This window comes from Olea europaea, chromosome 21, assembly GCF_002742605.1.
Source record: "Olea europaea var. sylvestris chromosome 21, O_europaea_v1, whole genome shotgun sequence".
Classification (NCBI taxonomy): domain Eukaryota; kingdom Viridiplantae; phylum Streptophyta; class Magnoliopsida; order Lamiales; family Oleaceae; genus Olea; species Olea europaea.
In genome coordinates, this window is record NC_036257.1 from 9,259,557 (window position 1) to 9,284,529 (window position 24,973).

The window sequence follows — 24,973 nt, forward strand, 5'->3', positions numbered from 1 at the left end:
TTTCTAAGTTAGAAAAATGAGTTAGACTTTACTATGCTAATTTGGACAGAATTTTTAACAAAAATACTTCCGCATTTGATCATGCATACACGGTCAATAAATTGAGTTGACCATGCTCTCACTTGCGTAGCTTATATCCTTCATTTGATGGTTGAAAATTTCTCCAAGAATTTCTACATTAGAAATAGAAAAAGATGAAAAATACGGCGGCCTTGAAACAATTTTTCTTTTTCTGGGTGCGCATTACAGTCAGCTATATTTAACCAATCCAATTTAATTTTGTATTATAATGTCAAATTGGGAGATTATTCTGACAATAACGCGTTTGGAGCCGGCAAAGTATAAATATTTTTATAAATTAAACAACACTTCATCCGTGAATCCAATGTCACATCCCCGCCCCCCCCCGCCCCGCCCCGCCCGTAAACTTTGTGAGGATGGTAAAAAGCGGGATGTGTCCCAACAGATCAGGAAATAAGAGCTGCACGTACACTGCGTCTACAAGGAGTCCAATTCCATGTCTCAGGAATCGAACCCCTACACTGCGACTGTCAGCAAGGCGTAAGATAACGTCACTCCTATCTTTTACACCACTGAACTATGTCCCGGGAGGCCACTTAAATCATATTATTATGGACAATACTATATATACAAACTTTTTATATACAATCATTTACTCACTATTCACAATAGAGGGTGCGGACCACAAGCCACCATTTTTTAGATACATGCAAGGTCCACACATTATGTGAGAGAGAGTGAAAGATTTTTGTCGACTATAATTTGTACACATATATTTATCCTAGTATTATTCCTTCCAATGTCATATCATTTAATGAAATTTAATTTTTTTTTTCATTAAACAATGTTATAAAGACCTCATTATTACATAAACAGATGATGATTATTATTCCTTCCAATGTCATATTATTTAATGAAATTTAAAATTTTTTCATTAAACAATGTTATAAAGACCACATTATTACATAGACGGATGCTGATTATTATTCCTTCCAATGTCATATTCTTTAATGAAATTAAATTTTTTTTTTCATTAAACAATGTTATAAAGACCACATTATTACATAGACAGAGGATGATTATTATTCCTTCCAATGCCATATTAATTAATGAAATTTAATTTTTTTCATTTAACAATGTTATAATGACCTCATTATTACATAGACAGATGATGATTGTTAAATAAATAATATTGCACTCTTGTAAATTAAACTAGAAATTGATAATGGCAATATAATTATATTCAATTGGTCTAAAAAAGACATTCAATAATTGTGACTCATTTAATGAGAACATCTTCAATTGTAATATAACATAGATTTAAATTGTGATTTAAATCTTCAAAATCGTCAAAAAAAATTTCCAATGGAGATGCAAAGGAAACACAAAATGCATTTTTCAACTTGAAGTGTAAAAAAAAATGTAAATTATATTCCCAAGAGACAAAATGGATTTAGGCTTTTTTATTGGAGCAAAATTTAAATTTTGATCCTTCAAGATATAAATGAGGATCTAAAAATAATTTTAGAGATATTAGAGTCCGTTTGATTGGTGCGAATTCCATGGAAAATATCACATCAGAAAAATTTGTTTTCTATTTTGGCTGTTGGATACAAAAGTAGAGTTAGAGTTCAAATTCTAAGGTACGAATGCTTAAAACATGGTTTGGCCAACGTCACGGAAAATGCATTCCTATTATTGTGATATATATATATATATATATTTCAATTTACATGGAATTGATTTATCCTTTACAATTTTGCAATCAATCGGATCCTTAATTTATATCAATATTAAAGATGCTCTAAGCTATTTAAATAATAGTGGACAATATTTAAAAAGGAAAAAAAAATGTTAAAATTTATCCAAGTTGAGTGTCAATAGCAAAAAGTGACATCCAAATGCCAACGTAAGATTTATTACGTAAGACGTGAGGATAAAAAGGATAGAAAAGTGAAGAAGGGAAGCAGTAAGCAAGCACTAAGAAATTTCAGCGATGCTTCCTCGGAATTTCAAACATACTTCTTAGAACTTTCTCTGGTAGTTCTCTCTACTTTCTCGGCTCTTTCAATTTTCCCGCTTTTCTAAATTCTATCGCCTTTTTATTCCTTTCAACATTGGGGAACCTTTCGGAATTCACAAAAATTTAACTGAAAACAGTGAATCCTTACTAAATGCTATCAGAATCGAAATTAGATCTGATCTGAATCAGGAAATATATATTAATCTATCCGTTTGCGAAGCTTCACAAACATTTTTTTTTTTTTAAGGAAAAAAAATGCAGACAAGGTACATGGAAAGATCTAGTAGTATGGCGGCAAGAGAAAAACGGCTTTTAGATCCAAGTAGTAGTCAGGAAGCTCAGCCTGACAGGAAACGCCCTGCTCTTGCCAGGTATTTTTACGCACAAATCCGATTATGATTAAATTATAGGATTGTGTGTGTTTTATTTGATTCAACTTACTAAACTTGGATGTTATGGATTGATTAACGTAAAAGGAGTGATAAAAAGCTTAAACAGTTGACTTTCCAAGTGTTCATATGTTTTTATCTCCTACTTAAATTAGTAAATGCTTCAACATAATTTATATCAGATTATGCTTTTGCTTAATTGCATAGTATCCAGTTGATGATTTCGTTTTTGTATGCCTTTCTGAAATTGGTTGTGTGAGACTTCTTATACTATTGATAAAGAGATTGTCGTAAATTCAGGGAAAGTTTGATCAATGTGCCCTTTTATGCTAATCTGTGTCTACATGAATATATTTATGCTAAAACAATTCCTGTTGAATTTGTGTGCTGGGAAGTTGTGGCGTTTTACCTTTTGAAACTCATTGGATCTTTCTCTTGCTTATTGTTAATGGAGGTTGCATAAAGTGTTGTTTAATATGGGTACATGGTTGATGCAGTGTTATTGTTGAAGCTCTAAAGCTGGACAGTCTGCAGAAACTTTGCTCATCATTGGAACCAATTCTTCGGAGAGTTGTAAGATTTATTAATCTTTTTTGACAAATTTATTTTTGTAATATGAATATAGCAAAGAAAATAACTTAACTAGTAGTCTAATTAGTTGCAGAGCATTCATGTGATCTTCAATTATTAACTTGAATTATGAATACCACAAATCTAGTAGACTTCAAATAAGTTGATCATAAGCTCAAGTCGGATACTTCTGTTGCATGCCACACAAAAGAGAACTGAAGTTTTTATATATACTTTATTCATGTTGATACCTTCTTAAAGAAGTTACTACTAGTGCCTTATGGTTTACACTTATATAAATGTGGAAGCTTAGTCTGAGTTTATGACTATATCGCAACCGTTCTTGTCCAAAACAAACACTGTCCTCGTATTGCTTCATTATAGATTGTCATTTCTACAACTTATGTCCTTATCTCTTTAGCCCATAATCGTTGCAGAAGTATCATGACTGTTGTGTCCACAGATGATGAAACAAGTAAAGTAACACTGGCTATCCCTGTAATGCTACCATATTTATTTGGAATTTAGCTTTTAAAATTATTTTCAGATAACGTAGGCTTATTTCCATCAGTTTTAAATGCTTACTGATGAGAGCCATGCTTGTTGAACGTTTTGTGCAATACTCTTGTACATATAACATCCCAACTAATAATGACTTTCCACTGGTCAGGTCAGTGAAGAAGTAGAGCGTGCTTTGGCGAAATTGGGCCCTGCCAGGCTTAACGGAAGGTAAGATTTAACCAATTTCTGTGGACCTACTGACTTAATGTTCAAATTTCATGTAGTTGTAGTTCAATATGTTCTCCTTTGGACACATTATATACCAACCTTAGTAGTTGCATGCTGTGAGTGGTGCTTAGACAAGTAGTTTGGAATATTTTCAATATTGCCGCAAGTTCTGACTTGTAATCTATATTATACTTCATGTTTGTTGGACTTGACTCGTATCCGAATGAGAACTATAGAAGATTCCAAGTATGCTTTAGCTTTCCAGCTTAGATACCTTCCATGAAAGTGTTTGTTACCAGCGGTTCCCGTATACCTCTGATTGAACGACGGATAATCAATCTTTTGTTCCCTCCACTATGTGAGATTTTATTTTATACTCTCAGTTTTCACTTTAAAGGCTTTGTTTCGAGTCATCTTGCAATATTTTATTCGTTCATGATACTAGTACGTAAGACTTGATTCCGAACATGTTAATTTTTTCCCTTTGCTGTGTGCTTCCTTTTTGTTTGTTATAAGGTCTATATCCAATTATGCACTGTATTTCCCCCACATTAACATATTATATTATCTTTGAAAAAGCTTGAATACAAGATGCAAATCATTTTGCATTCTATGTCTTGTTACTTAAGATAAAGGCCAGTATTTTAATGTTAATTAAACTTGCTTTAAACCTCGTTGACGGACACTATTGTTGATAAATTTCAATGCAAGTACATGATAGTTATCCCAATTCTGGACCATAACCCCTAAATATTTAAAATGCTTCTGCATGCATGAATACTAGAGCTTCCTTGATTTAATTTGCCTTCACTTCTATCCATTGAACTCGTGACAAATATGCAGAGTTTCTCCAAAAAGAATTGAAGGTCCTGATGGAAGGAATTTACAGCTGCACTTTAAGTCCAAGTTATCGCTACCCCTATTTACAGGAGGAAAAATAGAGGGAGAGCAGGGTGCTGCAATCCATATTGTCTTGGTCGATGCAAGGTCAGGCCATGTTGTAACATCAGGTCCAGAGTCCTCTGTTAAATTAGATGTTGTTGTGCTCGAAGGCGATTTTAACAATGAGGATGATGAAGGCTGGACTCCGGAAGAATTTGGTTCTCATATGGTGAAAGAACGTGAGGGAAAGAGGCCACTTCTTACTGGGGACTTACAAGTGACACTGAAGGAAGGAGTTGGAACCCTTGGGGAGCTGACATTTACTGATAACTCTAGTTGGATTAGGAGCAGAAGATTTAGACTTGGTCTGAAGGTTGCATCAGGTAGTTGTGATGGTGTTTACATCCGTGAAGCAAAAACAGAAGCCTTCACAGTTAAGGATCACAGAGGAGAATGTAAGTACTTTCATCTAAAACATTTCATCAGTAAGTTTGTCTTTTGCTATCAATTAGGCGATAAATCTGTGAACTTCTGGCTTTTTAGTGTACAAGAAACATTACCCACCCGCACTTAACGATGAAGTTTGGAGATTGGAAAAGATTGGGAAAGATGGATCATTCCACAAGAAGCTTCTTGAAGCCGGAATATCCACAGTTGAACATTTCCTGCGACATGTAATGACAGATCCACAGAGGCTTCGGAATGTAAGAATTATAATTAATTTAGTTGTCCGGTTCAAAAGTTTTGGTTCTCTTTTTGTGAAATTATTTCCATATGTTCAGAACAGATTTTCCTCTAACTGTTTTAATTGTTTCAGATACTTGGTAGTGGAATGTCAAATAAGATGTGGGAGGTGCTTGTAGAGCATGCAAAGACCTGTACCCTGAGTGGAAAAGTGTATATATACTATTCTGATGAGCTAGAGAATGTTGCAGTTGTCTTTAACGATATCTATGCATTAAGTGGTTTGATTGCTGATGGGCAATATCATTCAATTGATTTTCTTTCCCCCGGTCAGAAGGTAAGTGATCTTGTTGACTGTCTTCTCAAACGATTATTATTCACATTCATTTTAGACAAACATTCAATTTTACTCTACTCTAGGACACTTTCTGTTTCTAGATCGAAGATATATTTATGAAGTTGTTCCATTTTATTGATTGACATTAACACTAGATCCTCGCCCCCGGAGAAATGGATTAATTCTATCCATTCAAGCTCCATTGTGGACTATTCTGGCTCATTGTAACTTCTCCTGATAGATGAATTTATCTCATTTCGCCATCCAAAACAGTGGAAGTTTCTTAATATTAAGTTCTCCATTGCCCATTTCCCCATTTCCACTTTTCCTATCTTAGTGGCTAAACACAGCAGGTGTGTCCCTTTTCCAGTTTTTCGTGCTAAATGAAAAAACGACTTACTGTTAACTAATTCACAGTAGTACTACATAGTGATTAACATATTATGCATTTGATTTTGCACCATCTCTTTTCACTCTGCATTTCATATTTGACAAATATTTGTAGGCAATGACTTTAGTATGTGAATAGGTAAAAAATTGCCACTTGCTTCAGTCCTAGGTCTTCGCCTTCTTGTTGATAATTAAAACTATCGTTCCATTCAGCTTCTTTCTAACTATGAATGTGAATGTAATCACCTATGAAGCTTGCCCGCTCTATCAAGTGAAATGAGAAGAGTTCGACGGACAACTTATTATGGTTTAATTTGCAGATTTTTGTGGACAACTTGGTGAAGGAGGCATATGAAAATTGGGCAAATGTCAGAGAATATGATGGAAAATATCTTCTGGACTTTCCTCAAAACAAAAATTCAGCTGTTTCCCAAAACGATCACGTGAATAGCTTACAAGACCAGCCAAACTCTTTTGATCATCTTGGTCAGCTCTGTCTACAAAGCCTTCCAGCCTCAGTTCCTGCCGAGCATCCTTATACGAACGCGGGATTGACCCTTGGAGGTAACAAATGCTCTCTTCATATACAATAAATTCAAGGCTGAATATGCAATACAATCTAATGTGATATGCGATCTGTCTTCTAGTTGTTTTGGAGACGTTTTTGATGTATTTGTTCATTTTTCACCAGGTCATAACAACGATATTGGTAGCAGCTATACCATGCAATCACAGAATACGGATCTCAATGTCGCTATACAGTTAGATGGCAATAGCTTTGCGTTCCACACAACACAACAAGCTCAGCCATCCGGAACCCAGAATACCCTCACCCTTTGTCCACCGCAGTTGAATACGCCTAGCTTACACTCTGTCGCTACACCAAATCTTTCTATTAGGGGATATGAGGATATAACTGAGGATGACATCCGCATTCAAAGTCATGAGATACTTGAAAATGAAGACATGCAAGACATGCTTCGAATGTTCAGTATGGGTGGTCATGGTTCCTCGTCCTTTAATATCACTGACAATAATTTCACATTCACACCATACACGCCTTTTAACTTAGATTTCCAAGAGGATCGTAGACGTTCATCTGGTAAGGCTGTTGTTGGGTGGCTCAAACTTAAAGCAGCTCTAAGATGGGGCATCTTCATCAGAAAGAAAGCTGCTGAGAGAAGAGCACAGATTGTAGAACTCTTTTAGGTATGGTGGCCTCTGTTTATGGCAATACTATGGTGTTTCAAGAATGAGTTCATGTTAACCGGGGTTCTAATCAGTATCTACTCAAGTTTTTACTTTTGGAACAGAATTTGTGGGATGATTCCATATAGTCTCAAAGTTACCAAGTATCCAATAAGCGTTTGGGAAGATTATATTGCCCAGTGAAGTGCCTGTTCAATACTTAGCATTGGACAATATCAATCAATATAGTGTGCAAGATTTTAACTTGTTTCTTTTTCAAAGCCTAGTGTTATCCCAAAGATTGTGCCAAACATTCGCCAAAGCCAAACCTTTCGCAGGACGAGGTATAGTATCCTCGAGGAAATTGCTCACCGCCCAGCTTGAATGGCCAGAGTGGTGAATGTTAGGAAATGGGCAGCCATTTGTCTTCTTATTGCAAGCATAGATCTCTTTTATAGTTACCAGTGTTGTATCTGTATTACTATGTTTTGTTTACGTTGTAGTTCTACATATTTTACCAGTGTTGTACCTAGTTGCTTAGTAATGGACATGTCGCTGGAAGATATTAGAATATAAAGAGCTTTATGGCATAAATACTTTGATCTATTCATCATTTATATCTATATGTGAACAGGACAAGGGATATGCATACATTTCTAAGCTTTTTTGCTCGACATCTGATCCATTAGGTGCATAACACAACACATAATATTACATGAAAAAAAAAATGTAATATATTATTCAGAATCCGAGACTTCATCTTCATCTTCTTCCAGTATGTATACCAAGGCACGTTTTCTTGCAGCAAAGACGCACGCCACACCTCTTGATGCTGAAAAGTAAATTATGTTAACATATCAAACTTTTCAACTACTACCAAAAAACAAAACAAATTCCATTCGCCAATTACAGGAATTCATACTCAAGCAGTCCAGACCTGAGATCCTACTAGAGAAAACGTGATTAGATGAAGAACTCACCACTAACTGCCAATGGAGCTACCACAAAGTGAGAAATTCCTCGGACCTTTTCATTTTCCAATTGCAATTGCACGACGCGATCCTAAAAAATATACAGGTTACATATTTTTTGTTCAAATTGAATAATACTATTCATAGTTAAGATTACCAGTATTCGCCCTACATAGCATGCATGTGACGGTTATTTAATGCATTGATGTGATAGCTTTTTATTGTCTCATGTATCAAATAACAAACTATCATATGTATACCACAGTGGTGACTAACAACAATCCCAAATTGGGGGAAGAAATTGAAGAAATTCTACAAATGGATCTAAGGGTTGGCCATGTACAAAGGAACGAGAACCAAAACCTATAGGAACATTATGTTTTTATTTGTCATAATAAGCCTATGTTAGAAGCATTGTTTCTAGGTGTATAAACACCTTGATTAAAAAACAATTTTGGTCAAATCAATTTTTATCCATGTATTTCGTATGACTTGCAAGTACTACACACTTCTTCATCACTATTTACCCCAATTTATAAACACCTTGCTAAACATACTCCAAAATCCTTCAATTATCTTGCTTGAGCTTAGATATGGAATATAAACTGCTTTTATCAAAACGTACGAGGAAGATGCATTTTCCAAGAATCCCACACTACATATAAAAACTAAAATAGCAGGACACGCCATTATTCATGCATAATGAAGTTAAAGCATATACCTGAAGTTCATGAAGCCCCCAAGATTTCAGAACAGCGGATCTTGAAATAGATACAAATGGAAGGTCAGCTGCTTGTACAATGATCATACAAGCATTTTCGGAGTTCTCACTGCTGGTATCTACTTCATTTAATAAGAATACAATTTGTCCTTCCTGTTTTACATGACGGTTAACATAACAAGTGAATAACTTGTGTGTTCAAAGGAGAATAAATAATATGAAAATTTACGCTTACTTTATACAGAGACAGATCCGCACATTGATAACCATCTGGGAGACGTAATAGCACAGCTTCAAATGAAGTATGCCCATTTCCTAAATTGCAAGAATCATCTACGAAATGCCGTGCTATGCCAACACAATTTGCAATATTTGAGAAAGTTTCATCTGGTACTTTAAAACATGTGTAATTAGTAAGCCTCTGATGGCCCGTTCCATGATTCATAATGGTTTGTGAAGCTTCCTGGGAATGAAAAAGTCACAGTAAAGTTCATGAAGCCTAGCACATACTCTGCCTATCTATAAACTAAAGGAGTATATTCTGTTAATCAAATTTATTCAGCACAAAAACCAGAAACCAAATAAAATACAGTTTGTAAAGGAAATTGATCTTCACAACTTGTCCATCGCAAATTGCGTACCCTACTTTATTTTCTTGGGCATGGCAAAATAATTGTCTATTTTCTTATTAATTCTGATTTTAGACATGGGACTCTCATGTCTCATGTGAAAAAGTTGTAGGGAAAAAAATCAAAATCATATTTTTAACTTTTAGAAAAAGGTTTGCATTAATTCATACTAGGAAACTCATCTAGGACACATAAAAATATGAAAATAAAAGAAATCTATTATTTTAAGAGTTCCTTGTCTTTCATTTACAGTGTTACAGAAGTATCTACCTTCACAATTACGAGGAAGTCATGCTTACTTTAAGGTGCATTTCACGTCACCTATTTAACATAGTGCAACTTCAAACATATTTACCACTGTAGAATTGACTTCATCATGTAATTTATGTTAGTAATAGCACAAAGCAGATTTAACATCACAATATCTTCAAAGATATTAATAATATCATGATGCAAAGAGTGACATTACCTCGTAATATGACATTGACACAGGAAAATTAGAAGAAGATGCAACAGGAAAAAGGGGCAACAAATCCGCACAAATTATCTTTTTGGAAATGGTAGCAATGGGCACCTCCAAAGCCTGTTTAAAACTGCAGTTGCAATACATTAGATCTTGCAATTTTAAACTACAACCAATGATAATAAAAGATATTGGTGGTTATATTAATTTATGTATACAGAAAATCCCAATATTTCTAGAATGGGCAAAGTGGCATGGGAAATGTTTTTATATGATTTCAATGCACATTAACAACTAATGACATTCTCAAAACCATGAAAATTCTTATCCATGTTACGTGGACTCGCCTCATGGATTACCACTGTAGAAGCTTGACACTTGGAAGTGGGTGGAAATTGCATCCATCCAACAAGCCTATATGTTATTATATTAGCAGTAGACATCAGGAAGGCAGTATTTTCTAGTGAGGTGATATCCATGTTTAATAAACTGAGGAAAAATCTCTCATGTTACACAAAGAAATTGAAATTTATTCACAGGCATAATTTCTACATACATATCTGCAACTTATGCATCATGTCCATGTAATAGAAGACAACATGACCTAACTTTTACTTTGAGCACTCATACATCATAATACTGTTTCAAGAATTGAGGCCACTATTTGTTGACAGCTTAAGTCAATAATCACTGAATTTTATGATGATCTCATTCTCACTTTCTAAATATCATCTAGTTGAGTCATCTCCATATTTTCATCTTTTTACTAGAAATTATACAGCAGGAAAGCTAAATTTTGCTGGAAAAAATTGGATAAGTCTGTTTGGGGCAGTACCTCTAAAAGTAAATCCACTGTTCTAGTCTATGTATGTTGATTAATTCTATTGCGCAGATCATGGAAAGATGAGAACTGAAAACAGAGAAGGCATACCAAGACTCCATTTGTTGAAATTCTTTCATTAAGGACCTCTTCAAGTATTCAGAATCTAAGAATCCCCCAAAATGAGCCAATTCTCGGATCCGCTGCTGTGTTTCCCTAAGTGCCAAAAAAGAAAGATTACAATCAAAACAGATGCCAAATGAAGCTACAGTGTAAAATATAAGGCAGCCACCTGCCAAAAAAAGGGGTAGCCTGGAAATGTCATGGAAAAACTCATTCTGCCAAATTATGAAAATAATTTGTACTGTAGCTATAAATAATGGCAATCACAACAATATCATACATGTTCTCAAAAGTTTATAAGAAAGCTCAAAAGTGGAATTGTCATGTTGTTTCTCCAAAGTTAATTCAAGGTAGATGCTTTAGCATAAGAAGTTCAGTAAACTTGTTAACTTCTCTCGATACTTTTCCTAAGTAATAGCTCCTCATAAATCTCATTGACTAAGGTTCAGAGTTGTGGTCTATACAGACATTACACATCGAAAGAAAAAAAAAAGATAAAGATAAAAACCACTACACGATCAGCAGGTGTCCGCTTCATCAAATGTTAGTCTATACCAAATTTTCATTTGATAAATTCTACAAGTTCAAATGGCCATGCAGTTCTTAATATTTGCCAGCCAAATTATGAACATCATACTGATAACAACTTCCAACAGCTAATTAAAATAACATTTTCATGTCATTAAAATCTAGTCAATTCCTATCGGAAGAATTTCAATTTGTTAGTTCAGGATAATACCGTTCAAAGCTGAGTTAATTTGGAAGAATTAAGTTTATTAGACACTACAGGGAAGTATATTCAGAATCATAGAAGGAAGCCATTAAATGATGCTTACATGTCAACTTCAATATTATGATCAATCTCTGTGGAATCCAGAAGCTGACCCACAGGATCTTGATCATATAGAAACTTCAAGAATATGATAACAAGTTCACTGCATTAAGGGAAAACTACATAAGTTTGAGGACAATGGAGAAATTGTGGAGACAGATGAAGAGCAAATAATAGCTGAACCTATTGAAGGGCAGAAGCTGATCACTTGGTTCGGACATTAGCATTTTCACAGATTTCAGGAGCCAACTGAAAAAATTTGAAAACTGAATGCAAAAAGTATTAGAGCAGCCAAGTGTAAAAAGTATTAATGATGAAAAGGATGACTTATATTTCAAAAGGTGCAAATAACATAATTTATTTTAATTCCTACAACCAGATTGTGCTTGAAAACTAGTTCATGAATCCCAAAGCGGGAATACCTCTTGCACTTCTTACTTTTAGTGAAGAACATTTTATTTTATTTTTTTAATTCATGCAGTCAGTTTTCCAAGATCTGTATTCTATTTTATCCGCAAAAATGTTAGATTGCAAAATTGTATGTATACGGCCCAATCATATACTTATAGTTTATGTGTCAGGATTCAGGAGAAAAGTGGTGCCGATAAAATAAAATGTACTATCAACCACCCATTTAGGAAGAAGGGGCAGAACAAATGAGCATTGTATCATACTACTTCAGGGCTCACACACACCTGTTGCACCACAGAAGACAAGATTCTCATAAATCGTTCAACCTGTACGAGCAACATTCCAGCCTTCTCGGTTGCACTGTCAATCAATTTCTCATCCAGACCAATACCTAGATATCGTGCTCGCCATTTTGAAAGCCCTCTCAATTCTCCCATTCGAAATCCAATAATTTCTGCAGCAGGCTGGAAACAAGAACTTTAAGCTTTCACGGAAACCTATGCTCAACGCTAACATATTTAAAATCGCACAAATAGCTGAGAGTAAAAAAATTTACGACCACTGAGTTTGTGTAACATCATGAAGGAAAAGTCAAGTCAGGAAAGTGGAAAGTCTGCTTTCTTGTTATAGAATTTAAGTGCATATTATTTAATTATTATCTTCAACATATTTTATTACTCGTGCATGTGTTCAAATAACTTAAGTTGTTAAAGAGGGCGACTAGTATATTATTTAAAATATTGTGTTCAACACATTTTATTACTCATGCACTTCATCCAACTCATACATAGTTCAATTTCATTTTGTATCACTCAGTTTCTGATTGATAGAAACAATTATTCTTTCTTACATCCCCTCACTTTCAGGCAGTACAACATACCTAGTGAGAGCCATGGCTAGTATTGCTTTATTTAAATTGATACGACAAAAAGTAAACAAATTCGAGGATTCAGTGATAGCTTCTAAGTTAAAAGCTATAATAACCAAAAAAAAAAAAAAAAAAAAAAAAAATCTAAAACCCTTTTTCTTAATATTTTGAAATATCTTAGCCATCCTCTTGATACCCTAAGTATGAATAAACCACGTGAATTGCATATAATTTATGATGACCTGTTCCATTTTGAATGCTTCACAAGGGAATATATACCGCTTCACCTAGAGAATTAACCAAAAATTGGTGAAGTGCCGGACTTGTCCTTGCACCACCTAACAGGCTTAGAAACTCTTCTTGAGAAGTGGAGTCAAGTCCTACATTTTATTACACAAAACTACGAAATGGAATCAAATAGAAAAGAAAATGTACCTCTTCAATTAGTTTTTTCAAAAAGTTACCTACCATGATGCATAATAAGGGAGGTTAGAGAATTAAATTTCTCGTGGAACATATGGATGGCATCAGACCACTGCTTAGACATGACAGAAAGCGACGTCTTAACTACTTCAATTAAATTCTCTACATTGGAAGCCTGCTGAGCCACCTGGTGAAGCTCATTTTTCCTAATATTGATTAAGAAAATTAAAATGCATGCAACGAATTAGAGTCAAACTTATAAATGGTAATCATGACTGCATGTTAATGTCACGTTTATGATCACTGAATTGTTTACTATATATACCAATCACTCCATCCAAATAAAATTCCATGCCGAGCTTCATATGAATTTTCATTCAAAGTATAAGCAGTATATTATGAACACTATAAAGTAAATCACTGAAGCTGTCACAAAATTCAAATATTGAAACATGGAGAATAGTTGAATACAGTTAATTAATAAGACATTATTAAAAGGGAAATGATTAGTATCCAACTAAATAGTAAGAAGGAAAAACAGAACTGAAGACAAAAGGATGATGAATCCAAATGCAAGTAACTAAGAAACAAAAATGAACCATGTAAACAAGAGAAGATCAGAGCAAATTTGGAATAGAAACAAAACCACAAATGAAGGGTGCATAAAATAATTATCGAGTTTCAAAATTCCAGGCATCCCGACAAGAATGAGGATATCAAATTCATCCATGGAAAACACAAAAAAAAAAGTACGAAGTCAGTAAATAGAAGAAATGTTTGGTTAGCACAAGGTAGAGGAAAGGTGCTTGCAGGTTCAAACAATGCATTCAGAGTCCATACCTTCTTGATAGAGTCAAACATCAATGGGAATAACATCTTCGTCAAGAGGTATGATAGCATAAGTATGGACTTGTACAAGTAGACTATCACAACACTCTCCGAGTGGGAGTACATGAGATGAGCTACAAGCTGAGCATGGTCTAAGTCAGACTAAAAGTGCTCTCAGAACCGTGCTGGATAGGCAAAAGATATAAAGAAATGTTCTAGTCATGTCAAAAGCTGGAATGTCGCATCTTTAGAATGGAGGAAGCTTTCTTTTTAGCAACAATTTGAGTCAAAGTGGAAGCAGCAAAGAGGAGGTTGGAATGCACAGAAGATCATGTAAACAGACCACTAATTGATTTGAGTTCTAGACAAGAAGATGTCAAATCCTATAGAAAATTACTAGATGACACCCTGTAATAAAGCTTCCATAATGAGGTAACCATTTAGAGTAAACACCAAATTAGAAATTTAATTTTATAGTTAGACTTTTGCTTACCAAGAAGTTTTTTTCCGTCTTCAACTTTCAAGATTATAAGCCTTCTCTAAATGAAGATACCACCTTGTGTCTTACCTGAATTCCTCTATGCATCAAATATGGTATGGAGAGGATATGCAGGTGACTGACAAAAGCTTAAAAAATTCTAATGATGAGCTGATGTTTGAGAACCAAATCCATTAGAGCTGTGGCTTATTAAAGAAGTTTGCTAGGAAAAAGGATATACTTGATTTCTAAAACAGTTAAACTTCATTAAAGGATAACAAGTATATTTTAGAGATTTTAAGGATCAGTCACCCAGACCTAACCTTGTCCTCATCATCACCCTTTCCTTATAGTAGAATGAGAGTGTACCAATCCAAAAAATGAATGTAAGGCACAGAGTAGAAACTGGAGCAGCATAAATAATCAATTACACTGAAATCAATACCAGAAGCGATGCCAATTTCTACATTACATTTGTTACCTTTTTGAAAAAATTGTAGTGTCAAGAACTAAACAGTGGAAACCAGACATTTGATCGTCACTTGATTCAATTTCAGTTTCAGCAACTAGCCCACAGCATAAGACTACTAAATGAAAAAGATCATTTGACAATGCCACCTAGCAAAAAACATGGAAAACATAAGATTCCTTCAAAAGAGTAGGTCAGTTGTGAAATCAAACATAGACTATAAGAATTAGAAGCCAAAAATTATTGAGGTGCTATTACAAAATTCTCTTTAAAAGTAATGTACCAAAATAAATCAGAAAACAATAGAAAACAAGAGGACTAAAGCTCGTGTTTTGGAAAGAGCATTTCATCCAAGTTGATGCATGAATCTACACTTAAGTCAAATTATTTGAGTTCCCTAATAACTAAGATCAATGAGGTGTAACATGCACTAATGGACACCACCAGGGAATATGCCAAGACCAGGAAGCATTACCCAGTTTATCAATGTTGGCTGATTTTAATAGCCCAGTATTACGTTGTTGTAGTTTTTATTTTTCATCTTCTAAACTTGTTCATAGATTTTTGAGTTCCTGGCATGCTTACACTACAAAATACCATGCCACTCTAAAATTTTTACATTCAAAAGCCCATATGAATTTTTTAAGCTCAAATCTTTGTATATGCAATAAAAGCTCAGTTGATAACAAGTGATTGGACGTTTGTCACACAAACTGCTGTTGAAGAAAACGTAAACAAAACGAAACTAGAACAGAAAAGGTGACCTTATAAAAACTTAACTCCAATGACCAAGGTGCTATGGGAATGGATGAAGTGTCAAATTTGAACTGATATTTCAAGAAACCTATCTCATACTCATGTTTAGAACCCTTCAGTTGTTACTAATAGGTCAAGTGATGTAGAGAATTATAGAAGGGGAAATGTAACGTCCCAAAATTTTATAAAATAGAATTTCTTGGTGATGAGGATTTTTACCTAGATGCCTTTTTATAATTTTGAAAAATAAATAAATAAATAAAATTGAGGGACTAAAGTGAAATAAGTATTAAATTCAATTTTAATTGTATCAAATAATTAAGCATTGATAGAGGGATGATAAGTACATCGATGTTAGACTCGTTTTGTAGCTTGTAATTAATTACGAGTCTCCTATCCAAGAAAAAGTTATTTCGGATAAGACCCAATCAAGATAGATACGATTAAAGGAAAAAAAGGATAAATAGAATTCTAAGTAATTAAGTATCTAATTACCTAACTTAATTTTTATGCAGCCAGTTTACAAGCGATCGTTTTACTGTTTGACTAGGAAATGATATGTTTGATATATTCCAAACTCTAGTTTTATCCAATTTTTTATGGAACATGGCTTTGGACTTTTAATTACACACTAACTCAAGTAGATACTAGGTTATATATATAAATACATCACATGGGATCAGAACACATATAATGAAAAATAACAGGCACAGTAGAAAGCATATACACGTACCATACCATTGAATATAGCGGTCGAGAAAAATAGAAAGATTTAGACGTCCATTCAGATTTTTATCTTCCATTTTACAGTCTTTCAATAGCGAGGTAAGATATGTAACATGCAAGTGGTTCATTTCCTTATGCTTTTATGTATTCAATGATATATGCATGAATTATCAGTGTACCTTCGGGTTCGACCTAACGAAATATGTGTTATCAATGCGGCATGGCAGGTCATAATGCTAAAGACTGCAAATAAGCCCCTTCAAAGAAAGATAATGAGCAAGGAAAGAAAGGGAATGTCAAATTTTTGTTTTAACTCGGGATGAGGCAATAGAGGATTCAAACGTGATGACAAGTATTTTCATGATATCTAGGATTGCTAGTTATGATCTTATTAACTCTGGAGCTACTCATTCTTTCATTTCTGTTGCATTTATTAATAAGTCAAGTATAGTATGTGAGGAATCTAATAGCGTTCTACAAGTCACTATCCCATCGGGCAAACCTTGAAATACTAAAGGCAATAGAGGAGTCAAAAGTGATGACAAGTATTTTCGTGATATCTGGGATTCCTAGTTATGTTCTTATTAACTCTAGAGCTACTCATTCTCTCATTTCTGTTGCATTTATTAATAAGTCAAGTATAGTATGTGAGGAATCTAATAGCATTCTACAAGTTACTATCCCATTGGGCAAACCTTTAAATACTAATAAGATAGCAAAAAATCATCAAATATAGACGGGAAGGACTTTAAGAATGACTTCTACATATTATGCATAAAAAAATTAAAAAAAAAATGATGCTATTTTGGACATGGATTGATTAGGGTTCATGAAAATTGGGGTGTGACAGTAAAAGGAGAGAAGAAGAGAAAGGAGAGAGAATGGAGGAGGAAGATAGAAATGCGAGAAGAATTAGACAAATAGAAGTAGAATTTAAGAAAGAAGATATCTTTATTTCATTATCAAAGTTTTTGTTTGTTAAAAAGCATAGGACAACTTTATATAGGGTTTCAAGGAACCTATTTTAAGTAGGAAATATCTAATAAAATATATTAAATCAAACCCTAATCATGTTTCCGAAATACACATCAAAATTGGAAACTAGATTATAAAATATCTCTTCTAATATTTCATCATCAAGGTATCAGCTAATCGTGCACTAATTAATAAACATCAAGTCCTCCATCTTCCGCGAGGGGCCTCTTAACTATTGTTTGCATTCTAGCATAGTGATTTACCATTTGGGTTAGTTATAAAGCCCCTAGGAGACACACTTCAATATTTTTATACCTGATGTTGGGACGTTGATAGTGCTTATATAAACGAAAGAAAAGAAAGACATAATAACTGGATGGAAGTAGCAAAATCTTTTTTAAACATAAACGAGGTAGATGACTAGAAGAAGAGAACAATCCATGGAGAATCAGACTTACCTTACAGATAGAAGCATTTATAAGTTGATAGGTAATGTAGTTGCCAACAAGTGGATTTCGAACCACGAGATTGTGTATGTTCTGCATTTTATTTCAAATGAAAACCACAAAGGGTAAAACATTAGTGAATTATCATACACATAACTGGAAGGTGTGGATAAACTGAATGAAAAAACCAGTTTTGAATCATAAAAATTGACTTACAATTTTTCCTATAGGAAATATGCCAAATATACTGAAGCAGATTGTTCCACCTTCATCCCCACTACATAAGATGTTAAATTGCTGACCAGAAGAATCTAACAGTTCCCTGAATGAATCATCACTTTCATCCATGAAGCCACTATCTCCTGGCACAAGTCCAGGCATACGAGGAATTCTTGGAGCAGGAGGAAAGAAACGAGCAGTGCGGTCTTCATAATTAACTACGGTACCATTTCCATTCTAAAGCAAATAGACAAAGTAGCAAGAAAAGTGGCATGAGAAAATTTTATATGCAATAGAAAGATGGTAAAAAATATTGATCACTGTTTAATAGATTTGTACTGAAAAACTCTAAATCAATATGAGTGAAATTCTTTTGAAGAAAAGAACACCATTACACTCGAACTTTACAAAAATGTATGCCCAGAGGACAAAAGAAATTTACAAGTTCCTCAACATTTTAGAACAATAGAAGTCGGTGGATAGCACTGAGAACATCAAGCGGTGTTTCCTATAACCTAGTGAAAGCACATAGGAATATTAATTCTGCATCACCAAAGCCTAGTTCCTTGTATCTCCAGTTATCCACTTACACATATACAAACAGTTATAATTTTTATCTTTATTTGCAAAATTTCAAAATCTAATATACTCTTATACAGTTATACCTACAGCGATATGGGACATTCTTAAACGACCGAGATCACCAATTTGAAATAGCTATGATCAGACATCAATAAATGCAGGTTTGTTTATATATATATTCTTAAAATGCACACATCATGTCAAATACACAATAAGAGTGGAGAAAAACAATCCCTCAGAACCTACTGAATTAGAAATTGGAGAAGTCATACCACAATCTTTCGTCCATCTTCCACCCAGTTGAGGCATATAACAGAAACAGTATGAAACTTCATACTTCTCAGCAGCTTCCCGTTCTACTTCTCATAAAACACCAAACATGATCAGGGATCACCTCGCAGAAGGTTGCCCAATGCCTAGGTGGAATCAAGATGAAAATACATTGGCAAAATAGAATGTGTGAACATCTGTATTAACTTACTTCTACATCGTGCAATGAGATGGTCCCATCTTCAAGCGCAACTGCTATTGACTTACCATCTGGACGCCAACATATGGATGATATGCATTTCCCTGGGTGAAATATCGGAAGTTCACTATTCAATTGGAAAAATTAAAAATTTTGCTAAGATGGCACATACTTTTTCGTTTACCTGGATTCATCATGCACTAAGTTATCAAATCATTTCACATTCCAACTTAGTTTCGTAAATGCTATTTTCAATGTGAAAGTCTCACGTCACTCACAAGCAAAAACTCTAACAGTCAATCTATCGAACATGTTGAATATGAAACCCAACTTCGTCTATGGCACAACAACAGTGGTAAACCAGTAGCCAGCCATCGAAAATTCAAAAAGTGTAACTTATCAACGAGTGTTTGTGTACACGAACGGTTCTGTGCACGGATAAAAATGGGGGTATTGCTTATTACCTGGGGAAATGGTCCAAAGCCTCTGCCAATTGAAGCGATGGAGAAGAAGCTTTGAGTCCTCCGTGACCATGGCAAGTAAATCCTTCTCTGGGTTCCATTCAGCTATTTTAACCTGTCGAATCAGCATAAATTCATTTTTACAGATGAAACCGACACTGGCGGAAACATCTCGTTCAAAGACTACACGCTCTCCTTCGTGGTGTGTGAGAATGAAAATAGTAGTGTGGGGGCAAAAGAGAAAAAGAATAACCTGAGAGGCTATAGGCTTGTCAAATTGCAGCTGAAATGGAACAACTCTGTGAGATTCTTCTTCTTCCATGGATTCTACGAGACTGAAAGCTCGGAGTACGAGTTCTTGAAGTGGTCTAACTGACCCGAGGAAGAGGGCGGGATTCTAATATTTTGATTTTCAACAGTGCGAAAACGTCAAATCTGGAAGTAGGCCAGTCACGTGATTGTAGGGTAGAGACGAAATCTATAAATTAGGTCTTAAAATCAACGTAAATACAAAATTTAATAGTGTATCATGTAATATATTGCTGACTTAAAATTTTACGTTAAAATAACAAACAAATCCCTCATTATCTTAAAAGAGAGAATGTGAGGTTTATTTTTTATTCTTGTCACATAAGTTTTTATATGAAATCGGTTTGACACTGGTTTGGCAATAATAAATTATTCTATTCAAAGCATTCTTTTCACACGTCATTTCACTATTTCCACACGCTGTTTTACTATGATGTCACCTCCATTACAATATTTCTCCATTTTCACACACTACTTTACTTGATTAAAATCAATACTATACTATATATTATATAATAGAGAGACGAAATTAAATATAAATTACAAAAAAAATAGAAAATATGTATTATAAGGTTTTTAAATTAAATTTAAAAAATAAATATTATTTAATTCAAATTTAACGAATGTCGTTCTATCATAAAAAATGTATAAAGATTATTTTATTAAATCAAATTAAACAAATAAAATAAAAGAAAGTTACAAAATTAATAAATATTATTTAATTTAAATTGAACAAATTAAATTTTACCATAAAAAAATTAAAAAGAATTTTATATCGAAATATAATATGAACAAAATTTCATATATATATATATATATATATATATAATCTCTCCTTATTTTAAAAGAGAGAATGTGAGGTTTACTATTCATTTTTGTCAAATATATTTTCACATGAAACGATTTGGTAACAATAAATTATTCTATTCAATCACACTATTACATTCTTTTCACATGTCATTTCACCATTTTCACACACCTTTTCACTGCAATGTCATCTCCATTACAATATTTCTCCATTTTCACACAATATTTTACTTGATTAAAGTCAATACTATATTATATAATAAAGAAACGAAATTAAATATAAATTGCAGACAAAATAGAAAAAATGTATTATAAAGTTTTTAAATTAAATTAAAAATAATTTTAAAAAATAAATATTATTTAATTAATTAAAATTGAACAAATTAAATTTTACCATAAAAGAATTAAAAAGAACTTTATATCAAAAAATAGTATGAACAAAATTATCCATAATATATATAATCCTCCGTGAACGGAGAGAATCTCTTCATCACGGAAAGATAGTCTCTCTTTTCAAAATTAGATAACTCTTCTTTTAACTTTTCAAAATGAGAGCACGGAGTGGTGATATTTTTTTTTATAGTAATTTTTTATTAATAAATATTTATTTTTTCCTTCTTATTTTAAAATAGAGAATGTGACGTTTACTATTCATTTTTGTTACATAGGTTTTCACATGAAATCGGTTTGAAGCTGGTTTGGCAACAGTAAATTATTCTATTCAATCACACTGTAGCATTATTTTCATACGCTATTTCACCATTTCACCCGTCGTTTCACTGCGATGTCACCTCTACTACAATATTTTTCCATTTTCACACACTACTTCACTTGATTAAAACTAATACTATATTGCATATTACATAATAAAGAAACGATATTAAATATAAATTACAGACAAAAATAAAAAAAAATGTATTATAAAGTTTTTAAATTAAATTAAATTAATTTTAAAAATAAATATTATTTAATTTAAATTTAACGAATGTCGTTCTATCATAAAGAATGTATAAAAATTATTTTATTAAATCAAATTAAACAAATTAAATAAAAGAAAGTTATAAAAATTAAATAAATAATATATAAATATTATTTAATTAATTAAAATTGAACAAATTAAATTTTACCACAAAAGAATTAAAAAGAATTTTATATCGAAATATAGCCCTAGTTTGATCCTCCTTCTTTAGAAAAAAATGAATTTTTCTACAGTATTTTGATATCATTTCAACCACATATTTTTTAATAAAATAATATTACACGCAAATTTAAAATTTTTCCTTATTTTTTAACCATACATTTTTCATCAATACACTATTCAAAAATTCATTTTTTTCCCATAAAATAGGACTCAAACAAGGGCATAATATGAACAAAATTATCCCTCCACATACACACACACACACACAATTCTCTGTAGACGGAGAGATAGTCTCTCCTTTTACATGGAGTGATTTAACTCCATGAATGGAGTGGTGATTTTTTTATTAATAAATATTTAATTTTAAAAAAATTAAATATATATAAATCCTTCCTTATCTTAAAAGAGAGAGCATGGAGTTTATTTTTCATTTTTGTCGCATTGGTTTTCACATTGAACTAGTTTGGCAGCAGCAATCTGACATGCAATACTCCTTCTCCGTTTTCTCACACTATCAACTATCAACCATATCCTATAATTTTATTAGTAGTAATATTTTTTACAATAATATTTTGTCACACTATAGCTTTTTTTTTAATTGGTCTCCAGAAACGACGTTGTTTTCTATTTTACTAGCAACTTACATGTTTTGAATTTGACACACAATACTTCATCTCCATTTTCTCACGCTATCAACTATTGACTATATCCTATAATTTTATTAGTAATAATAATTTTTAAATAATTTTTTACATAAAAGTTATTCTTTATTTCTAAAATGTAAAAAGTTACTTATAAGTAAAAAATCACTTCAAGTTATTTTAAAGTAATAAAAAAACTTATAATTGTAAAAGCTATTTATAGATAAAAAAAAATATTAACTTCAACATTTTTAATAAATATTTAGAGTTTAAATTAAATATTAATAAAAAGATTACACTATCTACAATGTAAAAAGTTACTTTTAAGTAAAAAATCACTTCAAGTTATTTAAAAATAATAAAAAAACTTATAATTGTAAAAACTACTTATGAAAAAAAATATTAATCCATCATTTTCCTATAATTGCAAAAGCTACTTATAAGTAAAAAAAAATATATTAACTTAAAATTTTTAAGTGTAAATATTTAGATATATTTAGTTTTTAAAATCAAATATTAATAAAAAGATTATACTATCTAGAATGTAAAAAGTTACTTATAAGTACAAAATAACTTCAAGTTATTTAAAAGTAATAAAAAAATTATAATTGTAAAAGTTACTTATAGATAAAAAAATATTAACTTCAACATTTTAAGTAAATATTTAGATTTTAAATTAAATATTAATAAAAAGATTACACTATCTTTTAAGTTAAAAAATCACTTCAAGTTGTTTAAAAGTAATAAAAAGAAACTTATAATTGTAAAAAACTACTTATAAATAAAAAAAATATTAATCCATCTTTCTCTTATAATTGCAAAATCTAGTTATAAGTAAAAAAGTATCAACTTAAAATTTTTTAAGTGTAACTATTTAGATATATTTAGTTTTTAAAATCAAATATTAATAAAAAGATTACACTATCTAGAATGTAAAAAGTTACTTATAAGTAAAAAATAAATTCAAGTTATTTAAAAGTAAAAAAAACTTATAATTGTAAAAGCTACTTATAGATAAATAATATTAACTTCAACATTTTTAAGTAAACATTTAGATATATTTAATTTTGTAAAATTAAATATTAATAAAAAAATTACTATAAAATAAAAACATAGGAAAACTCCGTACACGGGCATGGAGTGTGGTTTCACTCCATGCATGGTTTCATGGAGTGAAACCACTCCGTGCACGGAGTTTTTCTATTTGTTTTTTAAATTTTATTTATAATAATTTTTTATTAATATTTAATTTAAAAATTAAATATATCTAAATATTTACTTAAAAATGTTGAAGTTGATACTTTTCTATCCATAAGTAGCTTTTACAATTATAAGTTTTTTATTACTTTTAAATAACTTGAAGTGATTTTTTAACTTATAAGTGACTTTTTACATTCTAGATAGTGTAATCTTTTTATGAATATATAATTTAAAAAACTAAATATATTTAAATATTTATACTTAAAAATTTTTAAGTTAATATGTTTTTACTTATAAGTAGATTTTACAATTAGAAGAAAATGAGGGATTAATATTTTTTTACTTATAAGTAGCTTTTACAATTATAATTTTTTTATTACTTTTAAGTAACTTAAAGTGTTTTTTTACTTATAAGTAACTTTTTACATTCTAGATGCCATAATCTTTTTATTAGTATTTAATTTAAAAAACTAAATATATCTAAATATTTATTCTTAAAAAAATTAAATTAATATTTTTTTACATATAAGTAGCTTTTGCAATTATATGAAAAGGAGGAATTATTTTTTTTTACTTATAAGTAGCTTGTACAATTATAAGTTTTTTATTACTTTTAAATAATTTGAAGTGCTTTTTTACTTATAAGTAATTTTTTACATTCTAAATAGTGTAATCTTTTTATTATTATTTAATTTAAAAAACTAAATATATCTAAATATTTGTGCTTAAAAAATTTTAAATTAATATTTTTTACTTATAAGTAACTTTTACAATTATAAGTTCGTTTTACTTTTAAATAACTTGGAGTGATTTTTTTAGTTATAAGTAACTTTTTTACATTTTAGAAATAAGGAATAACTTTTATGTAAAAAATTATTTAAAAAATATTATTATTAATAAAATTATAGGATATGGTCGATAGTTAATAGCGTGAAAAAATGGAGAAAGAGTACTTTGTGTCAAATTCAAAGCATGTAAGCTGCATGTAAAAT

The 24,973-nt window shown here is 31.8% G+C and overlaps 2 protein-coding genes across 2 annotated transcripts; one reads left to right on the forward strand and one right to left on the reverse strand.

The window, feature by feature from the left end:
* The first annotated feature begins 1,968 nt into the window (after positions 1-1,968).
* On the forward strand, positions 1,969-7,819 carry LOC111370556 (calmodulin-binding protein 60 C-like). Its single transcript, XM_022992317.1, has 9 exons — positions 1,969-2,061; positions 2,292-2,415; positions 2,931-3,006; positions 3,674-3,732; positions 4,576-5,069; positions 5,158-5,318; positions 5,432-5,635; positions 6,346-6,589; positions 6,717-7,819. The coding sequence occupies exons 2-9, from the start codon at positions 2,300-2,302 to the stop codon at positions 7,232-7,234; spliced, it is 1,872 nt and encodes a 623-aa protein (XP_022848085.1). The 5' UTR covers positions 1,969-2,061; positions 2,292-2,299; the 3' UTR covers positions 7,235-7,819.
* LOC111370088 (anaphase-promoting complex subunit 4) lies at positions 7,779-20,288 on the reverse strand. Its single transcript, XM_022991791.1, has 19 exons — positions 20,137-20,288; positions 19,887-19,998; positions 19,435-19,526; positions 19,226-19,309; positions 18,369-18,608; positions 18,165-18,245; positions 15,262-15,398; positions 13,520-13,680; positions 13,331-13,431; positions 13,223-13,248; positions 12,468-12,660; positions 11,956-12,038; positions 11,777-11,875; positions 10,929-11,033; positions 10,004-10,127; positions 9,141-9,368; positions 8,906-9,058; positions 8,194-8,275; positions 7,779-8,045 (listed from the first exon to the last, which is right to left on the reverse strand). Exons 1-19 carry the CDS (start codon positions 20,203-20,205, stop codon positions 7,951-7,953), a joined length of 2,265 nt encoding a protein of 754 aa, XP_022847559.1. The 5' UTR covers positions 20,206-20,288; the 3' UTR covers positions 7,779-7,950.
* Positions 20,289-24,973: the final 4,685 nt, after the last annotated feature.

Coding starts and splice junctions, on each gene's coding strand:
- LOC111370556 (XM_022992317.1), top strand. CDS start 2,300: ATGCAGACAAGGTACATGGAAAGATCTAGTAGTATGGCGGCAAGAGAA. Junction 5,636..6,345: donor TTCTTTCCCCCGGTCAGAAG/GTAAGTGATCTT, acceptor TTTAATTTGCAG/ATTTTTGTGGACAACTTGGT. Junction 6,590..6,716: donor CGCGGGATTGACCCTTGGAG/GTAACAAATGCT, acceptor ATTTTTCACCAG/GTCATAACAACGATATTGGT.
- LOC111370088 (XM_022991791.1), bottom strand. CDS start 20,205: ATGGAAGAAGAAGAATCTCACAGAGTTGTTCCATTTCAGCTGCAATTT. Junction 13,249..13,330: donor TTAATTCTCTAGGTGAAGCG/GTATATATTCCC, acceptor ATTCATACTTAG/GGTATCAAGAGGATGGCTAA. Junction 12,039..12,467: donor TGTCTTCTGTGGTGCAACAG/GTGTGTGTGAGC, acceptor TTTTGCATTCAG/TTTTCAAATTTTTTCAGTTG.